This window comes from Melanotaenia boesemani, chromosome 13 (assembly GCF_017639745.1).
Source record: "Melanotaenia boesemani isolate fMelBoe1 chromosome 13, fMelBoe1.pri, whole genome shotgun sequence".
Lineage (NCBI taxonomy): Eukaryota > Metazoa > Chordata > Actinopteri > Atheriniformes > Melanotaeniidae > Melanotaenia > Melanotaenia boesemani.
Genome location: NC_055694.1, coordinates 9,003,546 through 9,019,745, shown reverse-complemented (window position 1 = coordinate 9,019,745; position 16,200 = coordinate 9,003,546). Strand labels below are relative to the sequence as shown.

Here is a 16,200-nt window from a genome sequence, read left to right as displayed (position 1 = left end):
GACATTAGCACATTGGAGGAGAAATTGCAGGCAGTGAAGGACTGGCCTGTCTCCATCAACCTGCAAGAGCTAAAGAGCTTCATTCGACTGGCCTACTACAGGTGGTTTGTGAGTGGTTTCTCTTGTATAGCTGCACCCTGTTCCGCCTGCAGCATAGAGACTGTGATTTTATCTGGACACCTGAGTGTGAGAAGGCCTTTGAAGAAGGCTTTGATGGAATCTCCCATTCTCACCTCACCAGATCCCAAGCTGCCATTCATGCTGGACACAGACGCCAGGGATGTTGGTATGGGTAGCGGTGCTTAGCCATGTCGGATCAGAAAGGGAAAAAGTTGGAGTGTATTTCAGTAAAACCTTTAACAAAGCTGAATGCCGCTATTGTGTGACACGCAGAGAGCAACAAGCCACTTCAAATACCACCTGTGCAGCCTACCCTTCACTGTTCAAACTGACCACTTAGACCTCTAGTGGTTAATGCCATTTAAAGAGCCAGAGGGTCAGGTTGCGCATTGGCTTGAGGAACTGGCCACCTATGACTTTAGTTTCGAGTACAGGACTGGAACTTGCCATACTAATACTAACGCCATGTCCCGGTGCTCCAGCAAGCGTGGAAAGAACCAGCTACCAGCGAGAAAAGGTGGCAGGTGGTGGTCCCCAAAGCACTGTGGGAGTCTGTGTTAAAGGTTTCACACAGGGCTACTGGGGAAGGACACTTCAGAGTCTGAAAAACACTTTGGCGGCTCGGGCAAAGCTTCTATTGGGGTCAGCTCTGGAGAGATGTTTAGGACTTTTGCCACTGCTGTGATCTCTGCACAGTGCACAAAGACCCCTCAGATCAGTCTTGTGCCCAGCTTCAGCAGCTGGCAGTGGGGGGCCCTGATGGAGAGGGCAGCTGTGGACATAATGGGTCCATTTCCTTGCACAGACAAAGGAAACTGCATGCCAAAGACTTGAACCACACTTATACACCTTCAGACTCATCAAGTGTTTCAACAGAACCCTGGCAAAGCAACTTGCCATCCTCACTGCAGAATACCAGCGTGACTGGGACATCCACCTCATCCTCATTTTATTAGCCTATAGGTCAGTTGTGCAGGATTCCACCTAATGCACACCTGCACTTCTCATTTTGGGATGGGAGCTATGGACGCCAGTGGAAATGGCATTTGGCAGATCCCCAGACACACTGACACACCACCAGGACCGGAGTATGTTAGGTGACTCCAGGACCGCATGGAATCAGCTCATGCCTTTGCCTTCGACCAGCTGCAGAAAGTAGGCATGAGACTAAAAAGAAAATATGACATGAGGGCCAAAGGGAAGAGCTTTAAAGCCGAGGACCTGGTTGGACCTAAGTTGGACTGCCACTGGTTGGGGCCTTGTGAGGTATTAGAGAAGATGGTGTGAAGTGGTGTACAGGGTCCAGCTGCCACCTGGAGGAAGACGGGTGGCCTTCCACAGAAACAGGTTGGCCCAATACAGGGGCATTGCTTGTCCACGTTAGCATCCTGGTTCTTTGACACCTCCCCAGAGGCATAAGGTGGATGCACTTCACCAACTACTGGCTGTACCGACTCTCCCCACTCTCCCCCTTCCTCCATCTCACCTCCTGCTTGTCAACTAGCTGCTCTGCCTTTGTCTTCGCAGCTGCTTGTGTTCACCTCGACACAGTCTCCAAGACATAGAAGACCCACAGGCCACCTGAGAGACTTTTATACGATCCCTCAGGGTGAGGGACTTTATTGAAGGGGGCAGTATAGCGATCCTACAGTAATGTTCCTTTTGATGTTTACATGTTTTGATGTATATATATATTGCCAGTCACCCTCTGCACACTGTCATCAGTGCACAGAGAAGCCTGACCAGTAACAGGCTGCTCCTCCCCAAGAGTAGGACCAACTGGCTCAGAGACTCCTTTGTTCCCCGATCCATCACACTGTACAACTCTGCATTAGGCAGGAGGGGGAGAAGGAGGGGGGAGAGGAAGGTGTGCAGTCCACCAGATAGAACAAATGCACAATAGTCAATACAAACAGTTGCAATAACTTATACGTGCAATAGTGAACTGGTAATCTGTACCACCTCTACTGTGTGCAATGCTTGTTTATATTGTTTATTTAACTTATCTTATTGTTATTATTGTTATATTTATTGCATTCTATTTGCCTCTATTTTGCTTTGTACCTGTATATATTGTGTCTTGTGCTTGTCCTGCTTTACTGTTGGTGTTGTATTGCTACTGGTACCCAAATTTCCCTGAGGGCTCTCTGAAGGGATTAATAAAGTATTTCTATTCTATTCTATTCTATATTTTTTTTTCAAAGGAACCACTGGTACAATAATCAAAAGTAAATCTAGCTAATGCCACCATAATAGCAAAAAAAAAGTAGTTTCTAGGAACATTTTATTCTTTTTTAATACTCTACTGGAACCAAAGCACGTTATATTGATCATAAATGTACTTTCTCTTTTGCCGCATGTACATCTTTTATATTACAAATGCAACATGTTTTATTTAAAGCTTTTAACAACTTAATAAATTCAGTTGCATTTACATTTTACATGACATCCTTACTTGGGTTTTTTTGGGGAAGAGGTTGTGAATGACAATTTCATGAAACCTGTTTTGATAAATAGTTTTTATGTTCATATTTTTGTGTTTATGATTAGGCTCTTGAGAAAAGTTACTAAATATTAAGGAGTTTCTCTTATTACAAAAAAAAAAAAACCCTCAAAAATTACATGGGCAGTCTATACACAAAAAACACACAGACACTACCTTTGTTTTTTGTTTTTTTTTGTTTTTCCCAACAAACTTGTTTCCCTTTCAAACCAATATCGCAATATTGACAGCATCACAGCAAATTAGATTTGTTTATATCACTATGGTCATTATCTGTGATCATAATCATCTTTATGCATATTTAAACGAACTTCTCGTTACATCAAGATGAACAGGCACTACACCAGTTAGGAGATAAAAGTACATCACTAACTATGAACATACATCTTCTAGACCGCTAATATAGGGTTTCCACAACGTGAGCTGCTGTCCCCTGTGTGCATAAGGAAGAGATCAACATAAAAAAGCATTTACATGTACACCTTTTTACTGCCTCAACGTGGTTAGGTCTCATTTTAAACTCAACACAGTTGTACAGTTACAATAGAATATAATCTTTAAATTACATCATAATATACAAATCTGACAGCGTGGGATAACATCACGCTTTGTATGATACACTGACAATTCCATTGCAATAAAATTCATACAATATGGTACCTATTACTTAATATGTTTTTCATTGCTGTAATTTAATGAAACACATTTACATGTATAACACTACATTTTGTCTTAATAGTCAATCACTTTTTTTCTTTTTCTGCTTTTTTTTTTTTTTTTTTTTTTTTTTTAAAATTTTTCTGTTACATTTACACAACTCATACACACTTGATGATGATGTTTTACCCCAAAATATTAACCTGGTAATGTCAACTATGTTGTTTGAGCTTGCGTGTATTGTGTATACTGTGTGTCTAACGCCTGTGTGTTTGCATGGGTGTGGATATGTGTGTGTGTGAACGTGCATCAAAGATGTCGGACAGTTTGACAACAGGAGTCCTTTTTGCTATGCTGGACAGCTTTACTCTAAGACACAACTTGTGAGCTGGTGATGTGTTTCTCCTCACGTGTGAGACCCAAACCTGTCGAATCCTGTTGCAGACACAGACCTAAACACATCTGACCCCTGTTGATCCTCTGACTTTTATAAAGTTCAGGACAACTAAGTTATAAAAAGCTTTTTTTTCCCATCTAATCAGAGATTTAGGTGCAACATGTAACATGACAACTTGCTAATTAATAAACTGCCAAAAGTGTCATTTCTAGAGCAAATTAAAGATTCCAAAACAACCATGTAATGCACTGTGTAAGGGTGCACCATGTATTCCCTGTGTCAGTAACAAGTGTTTTGCAGACAAATGAAGTTTGGGTAGACTAGGAAGCAACTACGAGTTTTCTGAAGCTGTTTCACATATGATATGTGGAATTTGTGCATGAAGAAAAAACAGTTGATGATACTAGGTCATTCTTTGGCTCAGCAGGGATACGGGCCATGTAACTAGTGCTTTTTGCTATAGGCAGGGCTTTTAATGACAGTGGAGAAAGATATTTAGTTAACATGCCCTTTTTCCAAGCCCAATCACTAGTACATTCATGTCCTGTTGGAGAGGCATAAATCTTCAAGCAACAGCCTATTGAACAGTAAACATCAACATCTCTCCATCGGCCCTTTGCTCTGGAAAAAGAGTCCCAGGCACAGGTATTGTTCAAAATCTCCCTCTTATTAATGCAGTGGTATCCTCAAGAAGACTTGATCTGACTTCACTCTCAGAGTATGTATCGCTCATGTCTTATTAGCAGAGGTGGAATAAAATAAAAACCTGATTTATTAAACCATGAATGAAAGCTTCTGTAGAAACCGTAAATCCTTTCCATGGTTTTGCATGAGGATGATGTTTTCAAAGGATTTACGATGCTGGGAGAAAAAAAAAGAAAGAAACATCGAAAACAAAAGTAACATAAAGTCAGTTCATCAAGAAGCTTTCGCTTGTGAAACCAGAAGCAAGTGCATGTCCAGAGGCATGTAATGCTGCATTTGTAGTTGAATGTTGCATCAAGTTGTAGCCTGAACGAGGCTGCAGGATTCGGGGAATGCAAGTCTTTGCATAGCACATGCTGCTATGCAAGTTCAGAGACTGTTCAAAACACATAGCACTGCACACACTGGAAAAGAGGCTGGACCAAATCACAAAGAAAAGTGGGGGAAATAAAGAGGATACTGTCTGTGGTACTTCTAACACTACACAGCATTCCTGATGGAAAAATGACATACACAGCATCAAAAAATGCTACACAAAATGGCATCACACTGTACATACACAATGCAGGTTAGAGAAGCTTATCTTCATCAAATGGGTAGAACTGATTATATTATCCTCCCTTTTTCATATGGGAACACACTGCAGTGCAGTGCAAGTTTTAATGAGCTGCATTATATGTTAAATACAGCTGCACAAAGAAGCAATGTGTTCCTGCACTGTTTGTGATGTTATAGTAGAGTGTGTATATACTGGTATAACTGCTGCTCCTGTTTTTGAGTTTTCGTGTGAGTCCACCCACCCCAAATGCTGGATAAAATATTTTATACTGATATATTGTCTTTTAGGTTACTAAGTTTTTATTTAGGCAAGACTGCTTTGCGCATCTGTTGGGCAAGGGATGTGTTGCTCTTAAGTCTCTGGCTATGTGCGGTGCAGTTGGATGGGACAGTTCAAGCTGCCTCCAGTGGCATGTCCTTGTCCAGTTCTGTGACTAGATTGGCTCAACATAATTGGCTGGGTACAGTCCCTCACGGCCATTGTCCATACGACCTCTACACCAGCCTTGCTCATCTTCATCCTCAGTCTTGGTTAGTTCATCACCTGTGAAGGAAACATACGTATAGTGTAAATCTAAACAGGAACATTTTAGAAGCCATTTTCAGAGATTTGTTTATTTATTAGCAATGACCTTAATATGATATGTAACACTAATACTGTTTAAGTATTTTGTTTTTCATGCTAATGCAAAATGGCCGAATATAATCTTCTAGAAATTAATTTTCTTTTATTGTTATTAATTCAACTCAAGGAATAGTTCAATATTTTTCATATCCATATATTTATTTTATTTTGTCATCAAAAAATGGAAAAATGGAAGAAGAGGAAAAGGCTACAGTAAAATGCCATCTTGCCAACAGTATAACTTGTTTCTGGATTTATTTCATAAATGTGAATTTGCCTGGAAAAACTGGTCATCTCCATAACTTAACAAAAGTTCTGAGTCTCCCCTAATTTCTCTGTATATTAAGAGGGAGAAAAAAAACGTTCCAACAGGCTTTTACATTAAATATATGACATGACCACCTTTTGTCCTCGACACAGCCTGAACCCCTTTAGACCCTCTCAGTTTTCTTGTCATTTCTTTAAGTAGTCCCCAGGCTTCTTGAAGGACAATCCAGCGCTTCTTCGTTGTGTTGGTGCAAAAATAGAATTTTTGTAGAGAAATGGGAACACATCTTAATTTAGGCTGCTTGTGTCAAAGTGTCTGAAGAAACTGATTGGTCCTTTGCTAAGTTGTCTGTGTGTTTTATATACTCACACCACCCTTATTCATTTATCTATTGAATTAGGTTAGTGTTCAGAGCTGTAACAGACAAAAAGTAATCTGAAAATGGAAAGGTTCAAGGCCTGGACTTATTTTGACTGAAAAAGTAAAAAGCTTCCAGTATTTTAAGGAAAAAGAAAATCTTTGAATGACCTTCAGAAATTCTGGACAACTACTGCTCGAGACCACTTGAAGGGTTACAAAAAAGTCTGGCTGATGCTGTGTTTTTCTGGCAGAATAATAAAAACAGAAATGAGGAATGTTTAAATATCTATGCACTTTGTGCAAAAATTCACATAAAACATTGCAGCGTGTTGATATGTCCACTTACAAGTGACATTTTTTTTGCATTTCCCAGACTGTGTAAATTCTGCTTATTCATCTTGAGCCACAAAATGTTATTCAAAAGTCTTTTTCACGCAGTCTGTAGACCACAGTATAATGCGATCTGCCTGAAGAATATGTGTGGCTTTCCACAACCACAAATTCACACCATAAACCTCCACACAAAGAAAAATATAAAACAAAAACAAATCCCAAACAAATCAAGCAACCTCAGTGTCCTCGTTGCTACTGTCGGCCCATATGTTTGAAACAGATTTGTAATTTTATTCCCATGTTATTTATTTAGATTTGAGTCAGACCTGACTGTTCACTTTATTGTCCTGTGTCCTGTGTTTTTGAGGTTTCAGAACAGATGCAACCAGACCCACTGGAGGAGCTCCAACATAATTAATAGAATATCTACAGGAGAAATACCTTATTAACAGTAACAACCCACTAAAAAAAATTAAATCAAATAATCTGGTCACAAATAAAAACTTTATAATATAATACCCATACAGCATAAGTAAGGCAAGGCAAGTTTATTTGGGGAGGGGGGTTGTAGAGGAATTGTTAAAAAGCACATTAAAACAAACTTTTAAAAGAAATAAAAGGCATTAAATAAAGACTATAAGCTTAAGTAAAATAAGACAAAGATTCAAGAAATAAAAGCTCCAGTGTGAGGAATAACAGTTGCATTAATAAAAGGCTGCAAATAAAAAAGTTTTTAACCCTGATTTAAAACTGCTGAGAGTTTCCGCAGACCTGCAGTTTTCTGGGAGTTTGTTCCACACGTGAGGAGCATAAAAACTAAACGCTGCCTCTTCATGTTTAGTTCTGACTCTGGGAACAGAAAGTAGACTTGACCCTAATGACCTGAAGGATCTGGCTGGTTCATAACCAGAGGATCCTGAATGTAATTTGGCCCTAAACCTTTTAGAATGAGCCATCAGAAGCAGGACGTTCAACAAACTGTGTTCCCTTTGAGACAGACAGTAACATGAAGGACTTGTTGTCAGTATGTAAATTCATGACACGTCATACTTGTTAAGGAATTCTGTAGCCAATCAGGACAAAGCCCTGCAGCTGCCTTGATTATCCAAATTTTAGTTATCATGTATCAACCATATGCATAAAAAATGGACACAATTTTGCATCAAGTCATATGGACCTGAAAAAGCGTGTCTGGTTGTTAAGCTTCAAATATATAAAGATGAGTAACACTAAATGTTAACACAATCTCTATCCACAAGAAACCTCCACAGGGATCCTCAAACAAAGATGCAGAGGAAGAACCAAGATGACGATGCACAGCTGTTATTTCTGCATATAGTTAGTCTTTAAATTTCTGTGTGAACCTCTGAATCACTTTTTAAGACCCTTTCCCCAAGCAGCTTCAGTTAATTGGTGGCAATTCCCTATAATTTGTTTTGGATGTAGCTATTATTGACTAATCACTGTTATTTTAGATAGAAGATGGAAGCTTTAGGGTAGACATTAGGACACAGTTGCTTGTTTTTGACCACCTGCATCATCTGTAGCAGCTTGTCATCTTATTCTCATTCTGCATGATGGTAGCAGAAATCCCATTACCTGTGTAACCTGGTGTGACCATGATTAATTACCTGCTTTGAATGAGAGTTCATCCTGTTCCTGGCCCTCATAGTCATAGAGGGCACGCACACGGACCCCTTTCCCAGTGCTGGAGTCTTCTTCAAATGAATTTCCGTTCCCACCGTTCTCGTTGCCGGAGAATGCAGTAGGCTGTTCATCATCGGACCACTCAGTCGAATACGCTTGGTTCTTGTCATAGCTGCTCACGCTGGAAGAGGGAGATTGTTTAATTTTGTATTTTAGAGTTGAATTTGCTCAGTTATTTCTACTAGAAAATGTCTGAATTTAATTTGTGTGCCATAAGTTATTGCTGTTTTTATTTTTTTGTTTTAAAAAACAACTATTAAAGATCTATAAATGAACATATTTAACAGTATCTTTAAAACCTTATTCAAACTGTATAGCTGCATAATCTTTGTCTCAGTGAGATAGCAACAGACTTCTTGAACTGACCTGGCACGGTCACCAGGTGGAGCCACATGGTCAGTGCTTGGAGTGGGTGGGGCTCCGTCTGGTTTCTTCTTCTTTGGAGGAGCAGCGGCCTGTTCTGGGTTGTACTCCTGGTAAAATCGTGGTGAAATAAAAACATCACCATGAAATAAATAAATAAAAAAGTGGTTTTATATGTTTATATTAAGGTTTGATGTTGCACCTCAAATGCAGGCCAGTTCATGTGCATCCCTGGGCCGTGGTTATTGCTGAACCACTTCAGGTCCTCTTGTGTGTTTGCAGCCAGGATTGTGCGCTCCAGTTCTCTGTATATTGTGGCATAGCTGAGGAGAGAAAAAAATGGAACAACTAGTGACAATGAAAGTGCCAAAAGGGACCTGGGGGTGCTGCCAATCTGGCAACTGAACAAATAGTGCAGCTCAAATTCTGGGTTGAAAGAGATCCAGTGTTGGGTCATGAAAGGACTGTTTCCCTAAATTTTCTGCTGAAAGTGGAGGCTTCAAAAGCTCAAGTATTTGGCCTGAATAATCCTTTTGTTTTTTTTTTAACCAAAATGTTACTTTTTATGTTGCAACAGTTTTCCCAAATCACTGCAATGTGTATCAGTAAAAACTGAACATTCATCTTGCAGCTGCAAATTAAATTTAGGTGGAGAACATAATAGTCGCATACTAGTAATATATATTGTAATATATATTGTTTCAGTCAAGACTAGTGAGAGAAATGTAAAATAAAGTGTAAATGTAACAGAATAAAAAAAAATTAAACCAGTCAGTATCTTTCTCTAAAAACACTGAGAAGCCTGAATGATCGATGTCAACCAGAGTTGGCATGTTTGTTTAAAGAGTTTGAAAAATCACTTTGCAGTGGTGCTTGGCTTTGTTTGTTCCAAAGCAGCCTAGAATATGACAAGCATTCACTCTGGACAAAATTAATTTTGGCAGAAACGCTATTGACCGAACCATCGGTTAATTAGTGCTTTAAATCAGAATTCTAATGAAAAGTACACAGCTGGTTGATACTTGTGTTTAGATTAATCAATCTGGAGTGAACTGCTGAATGAGACTAATCAAACTGATCCATTAGAATATCTGTAATTTGATTTTTTTTCAAATTAAAAGCAGGTAATCTTTATGTATAAATTCACAACTTTTGTCATATGCAACCATGATGCATAGCAGTATATTATATATTCTATGTGAAGATAATTTCTTAGACAGGAAATATATAAACAAGACGTAGAAAAAGGCTGCATTTGCCAAACCGCAAAGAAAAGATGTTTGGTTAAAAGTCAAAAAATGCACCAGAGCCATGAATAAAATCACATGAGGAAGAACAGGCCATTTAAAAGATTCAAAATCTAATGATGTATTTCCCAATATGTAGTACAGCTCACCTCAGCATTACTCAATATGTGAAGTGGGCTTTTCAGTTTCCACTACAGGTAGAACCACCTTGATGAAAGCAGGATGTTTGATCAACACCGACAGAAATTGTCTTCCGTCTGCAACTTAACTCAGAAAACCAACCTCATGCACTTATAATATGCATTTCTAAATCTCATCCTTTATACAATAATTACTATGACTGGTTTACACCTTACCCTTTATTGTTTTTATCTTGTTATGTGTATTGTTGTGACCCGCCAATGGACAATCAGATGCAAATTAGCTGCTAGGCTAACTCTGTTACACATTTACATTTGTGTGTACTGATGTTCATTAATATGCTAAATTGTCCCTTTTTAAATAAATACATCAAATAAACCATGGTAAGAACTCTTTATCCAATCAGAGGAATGTAATGTCAACTTTTAGTATCAGTTAACTCATTTTAACTTTCAACCAGGTACTTGGTTGCGGTAGTACAAAAAACTATCGGTATTAGTGACTTGGTACTACCTACAATGGAAAACAATAAAAAGATTATGTCTTCCAACTTACAAATAGCCAGGTTGCTATTCTTGCAGTCTTAGCTGTCATTTAGCTGCTTCTCCTACAGGGCAGAAGTCACCAAAGCTTTCACACACTCCAGTGAGCACAGGCCTGATGTTTAGAAATTAAGAGATCAAGTCATTATATCAGATACTAGGTGGATCAGACTGGATGGCACCTGCTCTACTTCTTGAAAATCTGAACTATTCTAAACTTTCTACCACAATCTATGTGAGCAATGAAGAAAGACCAAAATTTCAGTTTGGAAACAAAAGCCATCACCCCCATCAAAGTGAATGAGACAAAGACCACTAAAGTCTAAAATATGCTCCAGTGAATCCTCCCTACGTTGCTCACGAGGTGGATGGAAACCAGCTGACATCAGAAATCCTTGTCATGCTCTGAGGAGGATCTGCTGAATGGTGGGGGTCCACTCCAGAACCTGCTGCAGCTGCAGAACTGGTACATGTGCTGCTGTACTTCAATCATTGAGGTTATAAAAGAGAATGAGGATCACTGGCTACCAGCTCCAGCCCAACACAGCAGAATCCATCCACTGGGAGAATTATGTTGAAACTGCCATGACAGCAACACAAATCGAGTGCAGTGTAACACGAATAGAAATGGTTTGGGGCTAACGGTTAAGCAGCGACTGATCTTTGTAATGAAAATACTTATTTTCCAAAGAATCTAAAAATTTTGATCTTTTTCAGATTTGCTAACCTTTGGTTCTCAGTGAGGTTAAGATGACGTTTGATGTCCAGCAAGGCTTCCTTGAGGAAGGTCAGCCTCTTGACTTCATGCTGCTGGCACTGGTCAAACACCTGATCCATGCTCTCCATGTACTGCGGGGTGCACTTGTTCAGCTCGTCCAAGGACTTCTCATACTTCTCTTTAGCCTGAGGAAAAAAAGACACTTTAAGCTGAAGCCATGTTGAAAATAAACTATTTCATTTTTTTAGCCCACTTCTTCAAATTTCTAATAGGATATATGTTATATGTTACCCATACAGATAAAACCCTGTTCTCTCCACATGATGGATACATATCATGACAAATCATCGTATGGTGCTGATGTTAATTTAGAAACTGTAAACATCTTGATCAAACAGCCTGATAAACAGCTATTTAAAAATGTCATCAGGTCCCTAAAATACAGCCACTGTAAGAAAGAGCCTGCACCAGCAAGTATTTAATGCTCTGGTTAAAAGGAAACATTTTTTAAGTTAACCAATAAATGCAAATAAAGAAATAAAAATATAGAGCAGATATAAAGCAGATCAGTGATAAACTTTGTTTGAAACATAAATCAGAAGTTAACCTGAGCAGCAACATCTCTGTTGCTTTTCTTGCCTCAATCTTAATACATGACAAAACTTTCAAGTCTTTACCTTCAGCATGTCTTGTTTGCATTTATCCACTTTCTCGTGGAGTTTTTTCTGCTGGTCTGGTGTGACAGAAGCCTCAGACTTGCCATTGGCCTCTCGGGCTGCAGCCAGCTTCTCCTCCTTGCAGGCCATATGGTATGTTTTCTTAGCTGCCTCCATCTGCACGTCCAAACACAGACATTGTCAGCATCTCAAGCTACACAATCTGACATGACCAAAGGGACATGATGGAGTCACATCAACTTATCTAAAAAAAAAATAAAAAAAAATACAGTGACTGTTTTTCCTCCATACTTTGTGTATAGATAAAATGTCTTCATATCCAGAGCCAGACTCAAACTTGGTATTTGAAATGAAACAATTAGAGCAAAAATTGAAAAGAGTGGACCGGCATGAATATTTCAGAATTTCAGTATTAGATATGTTCTTACCAATACAAATTTCAAAGTAATTATTGGAAACTAATTCAAAGCCCATAAAGCTTAGTGCTTGACATTATTTAAGTATTTATTTTAAGTAGTAATTGTTTTTTTTCTGTCCATTATTAAAATTGAACTGGGTTCAGTTTGAAATTGCAGATATTAAGAAATGTGTAGGAGCTGATTGTGTTAATGTGACAGATCCCGAGAAAAAAAGCTTTTTTGACCAACCCGCACCTGTTCTAATTCTACTTGAGTTTTTTTTCTTTCCTCATTTTTTGCATTAAGAATTACCTACACTAGCTCTGTTAGTGGCTCAGATAAGTTTTAAGTTGGTCTTTTGAGTCACAACCATTATGTCTACAGTTTCGGATGTTAATTGGTTCTTAGTTTGAGACAATGACTGGTTGAAAGACTGCAGAAACACAAATAACTGATTTGAGGTTAAACTGGCTCTGAACCAGCACTGGAAGTGAACTATTTACCCCAGAGACAAAAGCTGCACCCCCCTCACCTCCTTGAGCTTTTTGGCCCATGGTTTCTGAGCCTTCTTGAAGCCTTCTTCTGCTTCTTTGGCCTCTTTGAAGCCTCCAATCATTTGCTTATGATATGCCTCCTTCTGCCAGTTCTTGACTTTCTCAACATCTTCATTAAGCAGATTGTTCTTCACATCTTGGTGCAGCTCACTAACTTTTTCTGCTTCGGTCATCACAGCCAGCCAGGCTCTCTCCACAGAGCCGTACTGTGGACCTGCGATTCATTACAAATAACAAATTCAAGTCAAGTTTGTTCACCAGCTGCTCTGTCGCTTTGGGTGTCAGATTTTATTAGACACAATGATCATCAAACTATTTAAATGCAGATTTGACCAAATTATATTGTTAAGTGCATTCATTTAATGGTTAATGTGCTTATTTTATTGGACCATCATAAAACCTTTCTCGATTAGCTGTCTCCATCTCTTGGACCACGCAGTTAGCTGATCTCCGTAGCCTTTTTCTATCTTGGCACGTTCCTGCAGGCAGCTCATAAGATCATTGCAGAGCCGATGGCCATCGTCAAATCTCTTGACAGCACGTTTGTAGTTCCCCACCTGAGCACAGAGGAAGAAAAATGCAAAATCTTGTATCTAATCTGGCTGTGACTATCACAGAAAACAAACTATTAAAAACATAGAAGAAGCATTTCAATATGAAAATAAAAAAGAGACTACTCTTTTCCAAACGTTTTAGTCCAGACCAATGAAAGGACCACAGAAGGAACTATTTTTCACTTGTTATCACTGTGGCTATGCTAACTGAACCAGGAGCAAAGCCTTTGGTTGGCTGAGACTGGTCTAATCACAGGAACCATAGCAAGGTGACAGTCTGTCAATAATTGCATGACTGGGAGTCCGAACTAGGTGTATGACACTGCTAAGACTGCCACAGATCAACACAGCCAAGTCAAATGTTTGCCTTTTTTTTGTAGGGGTCTTGCTAAATTGTGGGGCCAACTGCAAACCCTTTTATTCTTTACTATATATGACAGCCAAATAAGCAAAATAATTTTGAAATCTCTCTGGATTCTTTGAAGCAGGTTGCAGGATTTAGGTTTAAATAAAAGGCTATTTCAGATTTCTTTTGTTTTGCATCAATTTCTACATTTTAAAAAGAGCCATGTGCCTTATTTATGTTTTCTTTATGTTTTTTAATGCTTGTTGTAATTAAATGCTATGTTTTGCTCTAAGCGGGTCAGAGCTGACTGGTAGTCCTTCCATGTGGAAATATGATTTAATGTCCTGAATACTTGATATTTTATATTTTGCCATGAACTAATAATGATTCCACAGATGAATCCTCTCACAGAAAACAGTTTTAATGTTCCTTTTTTTATGATTCTCTGAGGAAAATCTGGGGATCATTAAAATAATTGCAATACATAGTATGCTACACAAAAACATCTTTTAATTTTAAGTTTTAATTTAAACAGAAATCACCCCCATCCATCCTGCCTGTATGAAAGGTACTTTCATACCACATCAGTGGCCAGAATTATTTCCTGTCAGAATTTGTCTTATTAGTTGTATTTTTATTTTATTTTATTTGCCACCTTAAGTGGGGTTTGCTTTGAAAATGCAGTGGTAGGCTGTGAAGCTCCGCCTCCATGGTGCCTGCAGGGGGCGTGAGCTCATGGTGCATGATGAAGGGAGGGTTGGGGGTGGGGGGGTTTACTCGTGCCTGTGCATGTGTAGTTATGCAATGACATGGACTTGTGTTTGCATGCGTACATGACAGTGTGTATGTGTGTGTGTGTGTGCGCGCACTGTGGTTGCTTTAATCCTCTTGAGTGGTGTAATGCAGTCAGACAAATTCTCAGGAATGTATGACGAGGTAGAGACAGAAATACCACAGGCCTTGTGTGTGTGTGTGTGTGTGTGTGTGTGTGTGTGTGTGTGTGTGTGTGAGAGAGAGAGAGAGAGAGAAAGAGAGAGTAGGGTGTAGAAATGTACATCATGTATAGCATTATGCAGGCAAAGCTCATGAAGTGCTTGTCTGAGAGGTTTTCGAGCTGCAGAACTGCACTAAGATTGGTGTCAGTTTTGCATGTGGGGCTACTGTTTGAGATGAAAGCTGCAGGAAGACTGTGAGGCAGGTGCTTAACTGTAGGACTTTTGTCCTGTGTGACATATTGCCAAGTCACACCAACAACAACTCGTAGGTAGGCTGGTTTCATACATGAAAACACACCTGAGCTCCAGTATCTGCACAGTAATTCCAAGCATGGTTGTGTTTCTAATGCTTACTGAATAAAACAGAATCCTCTATTATAGCAAAACCAGATAACGAAACATTTTTAATGGTATTTATAAATTATTTGCTGACCTTAGCTGTGTTGCTGCTACACATAAGCTACATGCAGGTGCAAGTGGTGAAAGGCTGCCTCTGAGCTGCTGATTACTGAGACTCTTTGTCTGAGTCTCTCTGGTTAAAAGCCGCGATACAAAGAAGACTCTGTACTGGGGGAATTCATTATCTCTAATTTGGTGGGTTTAAAGTGCACACACACACATCTTCTCACACACACTAACACACTGTCATGCTTCCATTACTTCAGAGGACATTATATTGACCATTACATTGATTTGTATTAATTATTACGTGCTTTCTGCAGCCGTAAACAGTACTTGCCTGCAATTAACGCAAACCTTAAATTAAACCATAAGCCTACAAAGTCTTCTCAATTACATTTATAGATGTGCAGACCTTTATGGTGTGTCTGTGTAAACAGATTCAATGCCCTGCAACATAATACATGTACAAACACACAAGTGAGGATGGATTTTATACAGTTATCATATTTTTTCATAGTTGCTTGTGACCACATTTATATAAAACATAAAAGACAGGAATTAAAGGACATGTACTTACAGAAGAAAATGTGAATTCTTAGATCAGAAATGCATGTGTTCAGTAGTTATTTGTAGCAGGCTCATATTCGTGATTGGCATAAAAAAAACTTGCAACAAGTGAAAGTTGGAATTTCCTAAACATATGCTGGCCTAATTTATATGTTTAGTTCATTGTGAATTCTTTCATTTAGAGGTTGGACTAAGATTTTCATGAAATCCATTATTCTCATGCAGTCTGTTTTTAAATTGTGAATATTATTTATTTACTTAAATAACTACTTAAGTTTTGTCAATGTCTCTTCTCTTTCCCTTTTAAATAGGAGTGAATAATAATGCATATATTATAAGAAATTCTACAGCTTTAAACACACAGTCAGAATAACCTCAGTCTCCACCTTATTTGGCTTAGTGGCTCACAGGATATCCTCTTCATATGGCAGAAAAACAACAATACAAAACAAAAAAACATAAT

General features: G+C 38.8%; 1 protein-coding gene across 3 annotated transcripts in view; it reads right to left on the bottom strand.

Annotated features, from left to right (window-relative positions):
• Window positions 1-3,416: 3,416 nt before the first annotated feature.
• The window catches only part of pacsin1a (protein kinase C and casein kinase substrate in neurons 1a), a 34,536-nt gene continuing 21,752 nt past the window's right edge, over window positions 3,417-16,200 (bottom strand). For 2 of the 3 annotated variants that reach the window (XM_042004169.1, XM_042004170.1), the window contains 8 exons: window positions 13,274-13,430; window positions 12,852-13,087; window positions 11,922-12,077; window positions 11,254-11,429; window positions 8,799-8,919; window positions 8,600-8,706; window positions 8,158-8,354; window positions 3,417-5,484 (listed from right to left, as the gene is read on the bottom strand). In XM_042004169.1, coding sequence (XP_041860103.1) covers window positions 5,375-5,484; window positions 8,158-8,354; window positions 8,600-8,706; window positions 8,799-8,919; window positions 11,254-11,429; window positions 11,922-12,077; window positions 12,852-13,087; window positions 13,274-13,430 — 1,260 coding nt within the window. In that variant the 3' untranslated portion in view covers window positions 3,417-5,374. Of the gene's footprint in view, window positions 5,485-8,157; window positions 8,355-8,599; window positions 8,707-8,798; window positions 8,920-11,253; window positions 11,430-11,921; window positions 12,078-12,851; window positions 13,088-13,273; window positions 13,431-15,201; window positions 15,269-16,200 lie in introns of those variants that run through there. The other variant, XM_042004171.1, reaches the window with a different exon arrangement.